This window comes from Microcaecilia unicolor, chromosome 9 (genome assembly GCF_901765095.1).
Source record: "Microcaecilia unicolor chromosome 9, aMicUni1.1, whole genome shotgun sequence".
Lineage (NCBI taxonomy): Eukaryota > Metazoa > Chordata > Amphibia > Gymnophiona > Siphonopidae > Microcaecilia > Microcaecilia unicolor.
In genome coordinates, this window is record NC_044039.1 from 1124886 (window position 1) to 1139661 (window position 14776).

Genomic DNA, 14776 nt, shown 5'->3' on the forward strand with positions numbered 1-14776 from the left:
CCGGGTGAGATTTGTATTATGCAGTGTTTCTCCCCTTTTAAGATGGTAATTTGTGTTGGTGTATTGGCTGGATCCGTTCTTAATTTTGAGGACTTCTTTTGTATTTAATATGCTTAGGACAGTTTTGATTCTTTGCCACGTGTTGCTTGATGCTTAAAAATGATATTCACAAATGAACAGAATATGAGCGTGAACGATTTCAGTCTGGTTGAATTAACAGTATGTCTCTGTTTCTGAGCCGCAGCTGCTTACAATGACTCCAGCAGGTGTGAATTTCCTCCATTCTTCTGAAGAGATGTATATAAGGTCTGCTCTTGGTTGTGATTATTTAAATGTGAGCCCTATTGAATGACAGCACAAATAGCTGCCCTGAGTCACTGGAGCAGAAAGAGGTTTCATTGTGTTACTGTTGCTTTTAACCTTTATCTCACACTAACAGTAGGTATTTGGTGTCAACTGCTGTGCGGTTTTTAGCCAACCAGCCTTTGGGAAATGAATGAGGTCCTGTCCACATGATGAAATGTTTCCAAACCGATCTGTATCCAGGTTTTCCCCATTGATACGTAATCCACCATAATTTCTGGTTTATTGTACCCTAGGGCTGATTTTTCAGAATGGCAGCCGTTCTCAATCTCTGCTGCTTATCTGCATGTGGAAGTCAGTTGAATGGGCTCGGTATTGGATTCCTAAAATTTGGGGAGAGATGAGGGCTGAGCAGGTGCTAGAAGACTCTGGCCAGACCCGGAAATTCCTGAAGGATAGATAGGGACTAAGGGGTAGAGGCACTAAAACCATCGCTAAAGCCCTTCCCTTACTGATTCCTTAGTGAATCGGTAAGCATCAGGAATGCATCAAGGAAATCGCATGCAAATGAGCTGGTCGCTGCTAGCTCATTTGCATGGGATTTCCTTCCAAGCCAGTTGGCCAGCTGAGCATGCGCAGAGCAGCCAAGCGTTATGCTGGCTGCTCTGCGTGTGCCAAGGATGACCTTTATGGAAGTCCTTCCCTGAAAGAAAAAAAAAAGTCGTCCCCATAATCGGGAGGGAGATGAAAGGGCTACGAGGAGGCTCCCGATGCTGCTGGCAGCTATCGGCGGCTTCTGCTCCGGCCGCCTTGCTCCTTTCTGTCTGCCCCGGGGTGTTAGCAGCATGTCCGTTGCCCCTCCTCCAGGTCTCTCTCAGCCAATCATAGTGCGTTTAGCTGTCACTGGTGTCAGCTAAACGCGCTGTGATTGGCTGAGAGAGACCTAGAGGAGGGGCATAATTGAAAGAGACGTCCAAATAGTTTTTTGATTTGGACGTCCTTGGTACTAGAAGGACACCCATCACAAAAAAATCTGGGGGAAAAACATCCAAGTGCTCGTCAGGGCCGTCTTTTTTTTGTTTTTTTTTGTTTTGTGAAGGACGTCCATGTTAGGCACTTTAGAAGGACGGCCCTGATGAGCACTTGGACGTTTTTTTCCCCCCGATTTTTTTTTCTTGTTTTGTTAAGTTTTAGAGGCGAATAAATCCCGCGCAGCCCCAACAAGGTACAGACCTCCCGTTAGATTTTCCACGGTTAGGCAATCAGAAATCGGCAGTGCATCTCATTACAATACGATTTGTACTCATAATACTAATTTGCTCATCTGCATTCCGTTTTTGTTAGCTGCTACCGTGATAGGAAAATGCCCTTTTGTGCATGTCCTTGTTTACTACTTGCATGTTAAACTGGCTAGAACCAATTTAAAACCCACGTTAATGGCTCGTTAAGTTTAGTGCATCTGGCCGTAAGCCAGGAAGCATAAAGTAACCTGTGAGGAGTGGTTGCGAGCTAGTCAGAGAAATGTATGAGTAATGCATGGATACTCACTGTCCTTTACCAGGAAACTTCAGAACATGGGAACAGAGGAGGAGTGGCCTAGTGGTTAGGGTGGTGGACTTTGGTCCTGGGGAACTGAGTTTGATTCCCACTTCAGGCACAGGCAGCTCCTTGTGACTCTGGGCAAGTCACTTAACCCTCCATTGCCCCATGTAAGCCGCATTGAGCCTGCCATGAGTGGGAAAGCACAGGGTACAAATGTATCAAAAATAAAATAGATACTATTGGAGATTCTACATGGAATGTTGCTACTATTGGAGATTCTACATGGAATGTTGCTACTATTGGAGATTCTACATGGAATGTTGCTATTCCATTAGCAACATTCCATGTAGAAGCCTGCGTGGCCACATTGGTGATCTGCAAGGGCCGACTTCTACATGGAATGTCGCTAGTGGGACTCTGGGCAAGTCACTTAACCCTCCATTGCCCCAGGTACAAAAAAGTACCTGTATATGTAATCTGCATTGAGCCTGCCATGAGTGGGAAAGCGCAGGGTACAAATGTAACAAAAACAAAACAAACTTGGACTGGTGTTGGAAATATCGGAAGGCTTTTCAGGATTGATGCTGGGACTGGGGCTGTGAAATGCTCTAGGGGCTTGATGGGGTTGTTACCTGTGAACATGCATTTACCGAAGACTAGATAAAGAAACTCAGTGCATAAGAACATAAGTGCCATAGTGGGACAGACTGAAGGTCCATCAAGCCCAGTATCCAGTGTTTAAATTGGTCAGAGGCAACAGAATATCTTTTTAGGGAAGTGGGAGTCGTACAACCAAATTCTGCCATATTCCCCCCCCCCCCCTTCCTCAACCTCTCCATCCTTCCTAGTTGCTGATGTGTGGCGCAAAACGTTGTTCAGGCCTTGACCCCAGTGGTCTGTCCTTTTCTGCCTCTGACTTTGGTGTGAATTAATCCCCTATAGACGTTAGATTGTTTTTGTAGAATAGCACCTTGGAGAAAAGACGGCTGAGGGGACATATGATAGATGTCTGTAAAATACTGAGTGGAGTAAAACAGATGTGGATCGCTTGTTTACCCTTTCCAAAAATACTAAGGGTTGTGCAATGAAATTTCAAAGCAGTAAATTTAAAACAAAATTGGAGAAAATATTTCTTCACTCAATGTGTAATTAAACTCTGGAATTCTTTGCCGTAGAATGTGGTAAAAGCAGTTAGCTTAGCAGGGTTTTAAAAAAGTTTGGCTAACTTCCTAAAAGAAAAGTCCATAAGCCATTATTAAGATGGACTTGGGGAAAATCCACTAATTTATTTCTAGGGTAAGCAGCATAAAATATATTGTACTGTTTTGGGATCTTGCCAGGTACTTGTGACCTGGATTGGCCACTGTTGGAAACAGGATGCTGGGCTTGATGGACCTTCGGTCTGTCCCATTATGGCAACTCTTATGTTCTTAAGGTTTTTCTCCTCCCTGCCAAGTGCACTCTCCTCTCTCTTCCCCTTACATGTGCCTTTCATTCTCTTCTCATCCAGTGATGTCTTCACTTCCCTCCCAAGAGGGGCCACCCCTATGGTTAAAATGTGATTATTGATCTATTCTATTTGAATAAGTTTCATTGGTCACTGGTTGACTGACGAGCATGGAAAATGCAGAGCATAATGGCAGAATAAAAATGATGTGGCCCATCTGCGTCACTGGTTAAGCTCTACCACGCCTTCCTTTCTTTCTGACATCCTCTCTGCTTCTCCCATCTTTTCTCCATATAAGAGATTGGTTTCACAGCTAACACACTATACAGATCTTTGGTTGTTTAGTCTGCTTGATCTAATGACTATCTCATTCAATTAATTCTAATTAGATTGAGCTAATTTTGAGAGCAAATCATTTCTGATTGCAGTGACGCTTCAGCTATCTGGGTTTTTTTTTTTTTTTTTTGGGGGGGGGGGGTTCTCAGATGCTTTTTCCCGCTTTAGATTAAGAAAACACACTCTAATAAACACCAGGTTTATTGTTTTGTTTTTTTTCTTTTATTTACTTCTAATAGAAGGATGAAAGTTTACTTTCTGTTTTCTTTAAATACATTTGTTCAACAGCTTATTCTAGGCCTTTCCTTTTCCCCTCAGTCCAAAAGGGGAAATGAGTTATACTCTATGTATACTCTCTGGAGATCTGACCCCACTGAAAGTCTTAGCATCATTAGTATTGGAAGGATAATCAAAGAAATCATTAAGTCACATAATTGTTAACAATTCAGATCAGTTTTATTTCTGGGTCTCTACTTAGTAAGATTGCCTACAACCAAATACACTACACTGCAGATCAGATAAAAAAACAAAACAAAAACAATTTCTATAGCCTGAAAGGAAAAGCTAAATCACTGTAATAGGTGAGGAAGTACAATGAATTACACCTACAGAGGAAATCTGAACAGGTTAAGTACATAAGTATTGCCATACTGGGACAGACCGAAGGTCCATCAAGCCCAACATCCTGTTTCCAACAGTGGCCAATCCAGGTCATAAGTACCTGGCAAGATCCCAATACAGTGGATTTTCTCCCTTTTAATAATGGTCTATGGACCTTTCCTTTAGGAAGCCATCCAAATCTTTTTTGAAACCCCACTAAGCTAACCGCTTTTACTACATTCTCTGGCAACAAATTCCAGAGTTTAATTACACGTCGAGTGAAGAAATAATTTTCTCTGATTCTTTTTTTTTTTTTAAATTTACTACTTTGTAGCTTCATTGCGTGCCCCCTAGTCCTAGTATTTTTGGAAAGAGTAAACAAACGATTCACATCCACCTGTTCCACTCCACTCATTATTTTATAGACCTCTATCATTTCTCCCCTCAGCCGTCTTTTCTCCAAGTTGAAGAGCCCTAGACGCTTTAGCCTTTCCTCATAGGGAAGTTGTCCCATCTCCTTTATCGTTTTCATTGCCCTTCTAGAGTGGAGGAGTAGCCTAGTGGTTAGTACAGTGGACTTTGATCCTGGGGAACTGAGTTCGATTCCCACTTCAGCTCCTTGTGACTCTGGGCAAGTCACTTAACCCTCCATTGCCCTGGTACAAAATAAGTACCTGAATATATGTAAACCACTTTGAATGTAGTTGCAAAAACCTCAGAAAGGCAGTATGTAAAGTCCCATTTCCCTCTCCCTTCTCTGTACCTTTACTGATTCCACTATATCTTTTTTGAGATACAGTGACCAGAATTCCACACAGTATTCGAGGTGAGGTTGCACCATGGAGCGATACAAAGGCATTAGAATGTTTTAGTTTTTGTTTTCCATTCCTTTCCTAATAATACCTAACAGGGCAGTGCCTAGGGTCTCCGGCGCCCCCCTGCAGACTCTATCAGTTGGCGCGTGCCCCGATTCCCCAGCACTTTAAATTTACCTCTCTCCGCCTCCGACGTCTGCCCAGCGTCAGTGAAAGCGCTGCCTGTCTGACGTCTCTCCACCTGCCTTCCCTTCGCTCGTTCGTTCCCTTTGTGTCCCGCCTTCTTCTGATGTCATTTCCTTGAGGGCGGGACACAGAGGGAATGATCGAGCGAAGGGAAGGCTGGTGGAGAGACGTCAGACAGGCAGCACTTTCACTGACGCTGGGCAGATGTCAGAGGCGGAGCGAGGTAAATTTAAAGCACCGGGGAATTGGGGATGGAGCGGAGGAGTAAGGTTTTTTTTTTTTTAAATACAAGTACGGCACGGCGCCCTTGAAGGCAGGCACCCCCTGCAGCACTTACTGTGTTGGCACGGCCCTGATACCTAACATTCTATTTGCTTTCTTAGCTGCCACTGCACACTGAGCAGAGGGTTTCAACGTATCATCAACAATGACACCTAGATCCCTTTCCTGGTTGGTGACTCCTAATGTGGAACCTTGCATGACGTAGCTATAATTCAGGTTCCTCTTTCCCACTTGCGTCACTTTGCACTTGTTCACATTAAATGTCATCTGCCATTTGGATGCCCAGTCTCGCAGTATTGTAAGGTCCTCATGTAATTTTTCACATTCCTGTTGTGATTTAACAACTAGTTATTCCCATATCTGAATAATTTTGGTAAAATATGTTAAAAAGCAGCGGTCCCAGCACAGACCCCTGGGGAACCCCACTATTTACCCTTCTCCGTTGAGAACACTGACCATATAACCCTTGAGGTGACTTCTGCTAACTTCCTATTTTTTGAGCCTAAACTCTCTGATTTTTTTTGTGAGTGGAGAAAGTTCCTCCAATTTTAATGGTTAAGGATATTATATCTGTCTCAACAAGCTAGATTAAACTATGTTTCTCATCACGGAATCTTAGCGGAGATTGGGTGGCGACGCCGGTAATTGGGAAGCAAAACCGGTGCTGGGCAGACTTCTATAGCCTACACCCTGATCGTGACTGAATAGATAGGGATGGGCTTGAGTATAAATTTTATGGGCATTCGACATTATCTTCAGAACTTTTAGTACAGGAACAGTGCTGGACAGACTTCTACGGTCTACGCCCTGATCGTAACTGGATAAGGATGGGCTTGAGTGTAAATTTTAAGGGGCTTCAACGTTAGCTTCAGATCTTTTAGTACAAGAAGAGTGTGAGGTAGACTTCTGCGGTCTGTGCCCTGAGAATGGCAAGGACAAATCAAACTCAGGTATAAAGTATCACATACCATGTAAAATGAGTTTATCTTGGGCAGACTGGATGGGACCGTACAGGTCTTGATCTGCCGTCATCACCCTTAAGGGTTTATTCCCTTCATTAATTTTCTTATTTCCTTTCATCTTGAATCTATTTGTGATGGACTAAATATTCTTAATTATTGCTGTTTGGAAAAATGTGTGTTGTATGTTGAATATATCTTAAAATTCAATAAATGTATATGTATTTTTAAATGAAAAGCACAACTATCCTGGTAGATATTTAATCTGATGTTTTTTGTGTTCTTTTGTTTTAGGATATCATACTTGAAACAAGAATGAATGGGCAGATTTCACATCCTGGAAGCTATGGAAATTACTCTTCTCCAATAAAGTAAGAGGCTTGTTTCTTTTTAAACATACTGCTTTATAGATTTGTAAAGCAAATAGTTTATTCAACTTAATTTTTATAGAATTTTGATAAAGAACAAGTTGCAGCTTATCCGTACACATTACTGTTTAACCAGACTCTCCATAGATATACCTCACAACCGAGAAAAGGATAACATTCATTTACTAATTACAAGTCCCTTATCTCCCTCCCCCCTCCTGCCCCATCAGTCTGTCAGTTTTATGTTGTCCTTGGTTGGAATCGTTGTGCCCACTAGGGGGCATCTTTCCACATTTTCTTCTTACGTGGAAGGTTGCCCACTCCTTTTGTAGCCCATCATAATCTTTGTGGAATTATAAATTTATGATTTCTGCTGATATCTGCTCTTTATTAGTGGTTATCGTAACCTACTGTGAAATTAACTTGAAGAGCTGTATACCGGATTCTGCAAATCAATATAACAAAACAAAACATTTCAAGAATTCTCAAGGGCCAAAGTTATGTAATTGGCTGCCCATAAAGGTATATCAGAGATCAGTGAGCTTGAGGCATTAGACGTTTATTATTTTTTGACAGTACCACAGAGCCACCGTAGCGTCCTTCCTCAAAAACCCCTCTCCACCCTTCCCTCATATATGGGTACTAATCCCCTGTTTCACCCAATTCAGTCTCCTCAAAGTCAAGGCAGTGCTGTCTGGAGGAAGAGTTATGCCATCGGGAGAGTTTATCAAATGGAAAAAGCAAGTAATATCTATAGAAATCAGGTATATCGACATCTTACCCTGACCATAGCTCTGGACCCCGAGGCATTTTGATTGATTTTCTTTCAGAGCTTGAAGGAAGAGACAGGAAGTATTACCAGAATCAAATCAAATATGTACAAGTTGGCAGCATCCTGATTTCTAATTCCGAGCATCATCTTGCACAAATAGCTAACACCACACTAATAAAACCCCTGTGACACCTGATTAGCATGAGAATACGCAGGCAGTGCGCAGGCGTGTCGGGGGTGGAGCAAGGAAGTAGCTGGTGGTGTCAGCTAACACAAGGGCTTCTGCCACACACTAGTTATCACGACTGCTGATAGCATGGCTGTATATATTATCAGCAGTCCGGTAGTGTGACTGCCCAAGGGAGAACAGCTGTGGCACCCCCCCCCCCCCAACACATCCTCTGCCTCCTGATCCCCACCCCCTAGCCTGAGCCAGAGCCCTTATCCTCAATCTTCAGATCTAGCTGGGGATTGCATTGGGTCTCTGTCCGCTCCCACCATGGACTGTGCCGGAATCCACAGTGGTGCTGATGATCTCTAGTGGAAGTCTCAAATAGTACTGCTAGGGGGTTATCTTTTCATATTTTTTTTCCCTTATATGAATAAGTACATAAGTATTGCCATACTGGGAAAGACCAAAGGTCCATCGAGCCCAGCATCCTGTTTCCAACAGTGGCCAATCCAGGTCACAAATACCCGGCAAGATCCCAAAAATGTACAAAACATTTTATACTGCTTATCCCAGAAATAGTGGATTTTCCCCAAGTCCCCAAGTTTAATAACGGTCTATGGACTTTTCCTTTAGGAAGCTGTCCAAACCTTTTTTTTTTAACTCCGTTAAGCTAACCGCCTTTACCACATTCTCTGGCAACGAAGGATGACCCTAGATTTCTCCTAGGGAGCATCAGCTCCATTTTGGATTATGACACATTCCCCCCAAAAAAAGAGCAGAGGGGGACTGGTCCAGTCTTCTGCCAGTGGACCATCAGTGCAACCCAGGGAAAGACAGGCTTGGGGGAGGGGAGTGAGCTTTGTGTGGTGGGGTTGGGAAGGTGGGGGATGTATTGGGGGAATGCACTATTGCAGCTGTTTGTTTGTTCTCTACATACTTTTTCCGAAGTGGGTCCACACTGTTACATACTGTGGTACATAACATGAGTGCTGCCGCTCTGTCTGCAATCGCATCTAATGCGGTACTTTTTTGCTAAGAACTGCAGAGCAAATGCTGTGAAGCAGCAGCGTCTGGTTATCTTTTTTTTAACCTGCTGTTTCCTGTTTAAGACAACCTTCCATGAGATGTGCATACGCTTTGAAACAATCTCCAAATGCGCAATCTTCATCAGCTTATTTATTTCATAAAACTTGATATACCGCTGTGGCCCAACCAAGTAGGCATAAAACATTTTACAGCCCTCCTCGGACTTCTACCTAATGTACTTTCAGCCTAACGTGCAGTGATAGAACTCCAGCTTCCCAGTATCCCACTGTTTCAAGATGCGTTGGAAGGGCTGTTTCATTGTAAACCACCAATTCAGAAGGCTGTAATTCATGTGAGCTGAATGTCGCTCCTGCCATTCCCATGAAATTGCCACTTGAGCTGATGGACTTCTCATCCCTCAAACATCTGACCTGAAGAGGTCTTTGTCCGAAAGCAGTTAGTCCAGCTAGAAGGATCAGGAAACGTCAAGCCTTGGTAACATATGAACCTTAGATTCAGTTTCATCATAATAAGTTGTCCTGAGTAGGTTTCCCAAATTCCTACCAAAGCTGATCATTCCTTTTTCTTCTGAATAAAAGGATAATGTTTCCAATGTTTTAACATAAGAATTGCCCTACTGGGACAGACCGAAGGTCCATCTAGACCAGTACCCTGCTTCAAACAGTGACCAATCCAGGTCACAAGTACCTGGCAGAAACCCAAAGAGTAGCAACATCCCATGTAGAACCCCAAAGAGCAGCAAGGTTCTGGAATCCTAAAGCGTAACAAGATTCCATGTAGAACCCCAATGAGTAGCAACATTCCATGTAGAATCCCAAGGACATAAGAATTGCCCTACTGGGACAGACCGAAGGTCCATCTAGACCAGTACCTTACTTCCAAAAGTGGCCAATCCACGTCACGACTACCCGGCAGAAACACAAATAGTAGCAACATCCCAGAATTCCAAAGAGTAACAAGATTCATGCTACTGATTCCTGGAACAAACAGTGGCTTCCCCCATGTCCATCTCAAGAGCAGGCTATGGACTTTTTCTCCAAGAACTTGTACAAACCTTTTTTTTTTTTTTAAACCCAGATATGCTAACCACTATTACCACATCCTCTGTTAATGAGTTCTAGAGCTTAACTATTTGTTGAGTGAGAAAAATATTTTCTCCTGCACAGGACGACTCTCAAGCTGTGATGGAAAGTACAAGAGAAGGGCACTTTCTCCATGAAATTGATTTTATGTTACCATATTGCACCTAAGTTAGAGTTTTCTGCAGGAAATGGGGTGGAGGGGGGTTTCCCTCCAGGTTCTGGGCAGACTCTGGCCTGTACTGTGATCTAAGGATGGACTCTTTATAAAAATAATTTTTATCATGTTCTAGGGGCTTTTCTTACAGCCTTGCTTTGGGCAGTTTTGTAATAAATTAACCAATAGGTCAAAATAAATTCAACCCATTAAGACATGAATTACCAAAACTGTCCTCCCTGTTATTCACTAAGTCACAAATAATGAACAGCACTGCAGAAGACTATGCAAAGCATTACCTTTACAGCAGCCTGGTGTGTTTTGTGAGGTGCAAATGCACGAAAATAAAAGAAATCCTTTTCCTCCCCAGTGGTTATGGATCTTTGCCGCCTGCTCCATTGGAGAAAGGATTAAGTGACAAAACCAGTGCAAAGACTCTTTATGGTAAGTCTGTCTTCTGCTACTGCCCTACCCAGTGTGAATGGTTTGTGCAATGTTCTGTCTTACGCCCCGATATTCAAAAGTAGACCATTAGCGCCAGACTAGCGCCTGCATTTACCTGCGCAGAATGATCAGAGACCTGGAGTGTGGGACCAAGCGTGCAGATGAACAATGCAAGTAGCATCCTAATGTAGTGAAAATTAAGTCATTTTGTTTTCCTCCCCAATGCTCAGAAAAGAGCGCATGAAACAAAACTGCCTTTCCGCTGCAAAAAATAACGCCAGGTCGGAGCGCTCGTTAGGATCATGAGAAGTCCTTTCTTCCTCCTTCAAAATCTGCCAGTTTTGATTACTTTTGAAAAGCAGAAGGAAGCCAGTGCAAGCCCTTAAGCGCTGGTCATCACAGGTCACCCAGCAGACCCAAAAGTGAAAGCACACATTGGCGTCTGTTTCCTGCATTTAAATATAAGCGTCCAAACTTAAAAAAAAAAAAAAAAAAAAAGCTAATATTTAGGCCACAGAAAACGGATGCCATTGTGGGCTTCACGTTTTGTCTTTTCCCAGGCGCATGCGCACAGGAGACAAGCTTACCATAATCCTCACGCTGAACTCCCTAATGCTCGATGCTATGAGTGCGCCTACATTTGCATCTCATTAGCGTTGAACATTTGGAAGTAGTTTTTCTGTCCATTCCGGCGGTATTTTTGTGGCGCGGTTCGGAACTGTGATGGAGTTTTGAGCATCGGAGAGAAAAGACTAACAGGAGACAAAGTCCAGCACATTGAGGCGTCCTGAGCTCTCTGAAATTGTTAAAAGGTTTTATCTCCAGTGCAACAACAATTCCTTTTATGTCGCAGCTTTATTGGGGTTTTATCAGCAGCAAATTGAAGTTGTATACTTTTATTATTGTTACTATATTTAGTTTTTTACGGCATACGTGTAATTCAGATTTGTTAATATATTCCATTTGTATTAGTTTATGGTTTATTATATGCTACATGTAAAATAAATATATATATCTTTTTTTAATTAACACTTACTCCCCTGTTTACTAAGTTGCGCTAATGCTGACACAGCTGTGTCGCCATTGCTGCTCAGCAGCTGCTAGCGTAGCTTAGTTAACAGGAGGGTTAGTGTATTATCGCCCTGGACTTGTATCTCAGAGTTACTGACCTGTGGTGTGGTTCTGTCTTGAGCACTTATTTAATTGGTAACAAATATTTTTTCATTTACATTCATAACAGAAAAGCTGATCCTTCTTGACTTTTGAGTGGTTTGTTAAGAGTAAGAGAGAGAGAGAGCAAATACCCTGGTGATATTTTGTTCTTGCGTTACTTTTCACAGTAGATTAAATGTCTACAAATATTTTCTCCTTTGACTTCAAACTCTGCATATAATGTGGTTATGCAATCTGTCCTTGAGCTACTGATGGCTAAGCACAGTGCTTGGGTATGAACTAGACTTCTTGCCACATTTCTGTTAGGAGCAGATATAATTTATTTCTTCAGATAATCTTGCAAACAGAGAAATAAAGGTTAGTACAGTCTCATCTGGAGTACCAAGTGCATAAAATCATATACCTTCCCTGTGCCTCTGGTTTGGTGTGCTTTGGTACGTACAAATCTGGCTTAGTGTGATGTGCTGTGTACACTTTCTGAGCCTCTGGCCTTCAGTTTTGTGTGCTTATCTTCTCTGAGCTTCTGGCCTGGTGCAACATGGTGTGTACCTCTTCTCAGTGCACCAGGCCTGGTGTGCTTAATCCATTCACGTTCCTGGTGTACCTGACCTTTGCTGCTGTCCTGACCTAGTTTGCCATATTGCAATGTGTTATCTTGATGTTTTTGGCCTGATGTTCTGTGATAGGTATGTGTGTCGCCTTTGGCCTAGTGTGCTATAGCATGCATTCCACCTTTTTATCTTCATCTTGGTGTGTTATATTGTGTTCACGTTCTTGTGCCTCTGGCTCGGTCTGTTCTAGTGTGTTCATGTTCTTGTGCCTCTGGCTCGGTCTGTTCTAGTGTGTTCACGTTCTTGTGCCTCTGGCTCGGTCTGCTCTAGTGTGTTCACGTTCTTGTGCTTCTGGCTCGGTCTGCTCTAGTGTGTTCACGTTTTTGGCCTGATGTTCTGTGATAGGTATGTGTGTCGCCTTTGGCCTAGTGTGCTATAGCATGCATTCCACCTTTTTATCTTCATCTTGGTGTGTTATATTGTGTTCACGTTCTTGTGCCTCTGGCTCGGTCTGTTCTAGTGTGTTCACGTTCTTGTGCCTCTGGCTCGGTCTGCTCTAGTGTGTTCAGGTTTTTGTGCTTCTGACTTCATTTGCTGTAGTGTGTTCACGTTCTTGTGCTTCTGACTCGGTCTGCTCTAGTGTGTTCATGTTTTTGTGCTTCTGACTTCATTTGCTGTAGTGTGTTCACGTTCTTGTGCCTCTGGCTTGTGTATGTTCACGTTTTTGTGCTTCTGGCTTCATCTGCTGTAGTGTGTTCACGTTCTTGTGCTTCTGGCTCGGTCTGCTCTAGTGTGCTCACATTTTTGTGCATCTGGCTCGGTCTGCTCTAGTGTGTTCACGTTCTCGTGCCTCTGGCTCGGTCTGCTCTAGTGTGTTCACGTGCCTCTGGCTCTGTCTGCTCTAGTGTGTTCACGTTCTCGTGCCTCTGGCTCGGTCTGCTCTAGTGTGTTCACGTGCCTCTGGCTCTGTCTGCTCTAGTGTGTTCACATTCTTGTGCCTCTGACTCGGTCTGTTCTAGTGTGTTCACATTCTTTTGCCTCTGGCTCGGTCTGTTCTAGTGTGTTCACATTCTTGTGCCTCTGGCTTGTGTATGTTCACGTTCTTGTGCCTCTGGCTTGGTCTGCTCTAGTGTGCTCACGTTTTTGTGCTTCTGGCTCGGTCTGCTCTAGTGTGTTCACGTGCCTCTGGCTCGGTCTGCTCTAGTGTGCTCACATGCCTCTGGCTCGGTCTGGTCTAGTGTGTTCACATTCTTGTGCCTCTGACTCGGTCTGTTCTAGTGTGTTCACATTCTTGTGCCTCTGGCTCGGTCTGTTCTAGTGTGTTCACATTCTTGTGCCTCTGGCTTGTGTATGTTCACGTTCTTGTGCCTCTGGCTTGGTCTGCTCTAGTGTGCTCATGTTCTTGTGTCTCTGGCTTGGTCTGCTCTAGTGTGCTCATGTTCTTGTGTCTCTGGCTTGGTCTGCTATGGCACATCCACGTACATAGTGGTTCTGGTCTGGCTCAGTCATGTGACTGGATTAAGCTGATTTGCCTGATTCAATAAAGGAAGGGTTTGATGTTGTACCTTGAATCACAGACTGCATAAGCAGTCTGTTTTATTTTTCCTTGCCAAAGAGAAGCTGCTTCTATGCCAAGCCTAGCTCTTCCCACTTGGAAGCAGCAGAGCCTCGTGATGTTATACTCCCTGCCGTTCAGTGCTACCTGGGCTGTTGATCATGTTCCTGCATTCAGGCTACTTTCCAGGACTGGAGCACCTGCAGGCAGTGATCTCTGTTTCACTTTGAGGAAACAGAGATTATTATTATTATTATTTATCGCATTTGTACCCCACATTTTCCCACCTATTTCCCCACCTATTTGCAGGCTCAATGTGGCTTACAGAGTGTTGTTATGACAAAGTCATGATAGGATCTAAGATACAATCGGTAGAGATCCATTGAAAAGCAACTTTTCTATCTTGCCACACCATTAATCACCCACCAACTGGGGGAAGGAGAGGCTTTAGCATGCGTGCTGCCCTCGATGGAGGAGTTTGTGCGTTGTGAAATGGTGCCCAACTTAACTGCCTTTAACAGGCAAAAGAAAGTGTCGTCTGGGTGACTGGAAAGATGAGGGGACACTAGAATTCCTTTAGATGCTGATATGAATGTTTGGGACTCTAAATGTAGACATTACAAGGCACAAAGAATAGAAGTTCACCTATACTGACTCACTCTCCAGATTTGAAATAAGAACATACGAAATGCCACCTTGGATCAGACCAATGGTCCAGTGAACCCATTAAGTATCAACTTTTGATGGTGGTGAAATCCCACTGATGGTATCAAGGCAAAACTAACGTTGGAACAGTGGAGAAGCCTAGTTGGTTAGAGCACCAGGCTGACGACCAGGGGAGCCCAGTTGAAATCCCACTGCTGCTCCCCGCGATCTTGAGCAAGTCACTTAGCCCTCCATTGCTTCAGGTACAAAGTCAGACTCTGAACCTTCTGGGAACAGGAAAATATCTGGTGTACCTTGAGTTGCAACTAAAAAAGGGTTTGAG

At 43.5% G+C, this 14776-nt stretch overlaps 1 protein-coding gene across 4 annotated transcripts in view; it reads left to right on the forward strand.

The window, feature by feature from the left end:
• Window positions 1-14776, forward strand: part of EPS8 (epidermal growth factor receptor pathway substrate 8) — a 118146-nt gene that overhangs the window by 39850 nt on the left and 63520 nt on the right. For all 4 annotated transcript variants that reach the window (XM_030213992.1, XM_030213993.1, XM_030213989.1 and 1 more), the window contains 2 exons: window positions 6765-6841; window positions 10436-10509. In XM_030213992.1, coding sequence (XP_030069852.1) covers window positions 6786-6841; window positions 10436-10509 — 130 coding nt within the window. In that variant the 5' untranslated portion in view covers window positions 6765-6785. The remainder of the gene's footprint in view (window positions 1-6764; window positions 6842-10435; window positions 10510-14776) is intronic.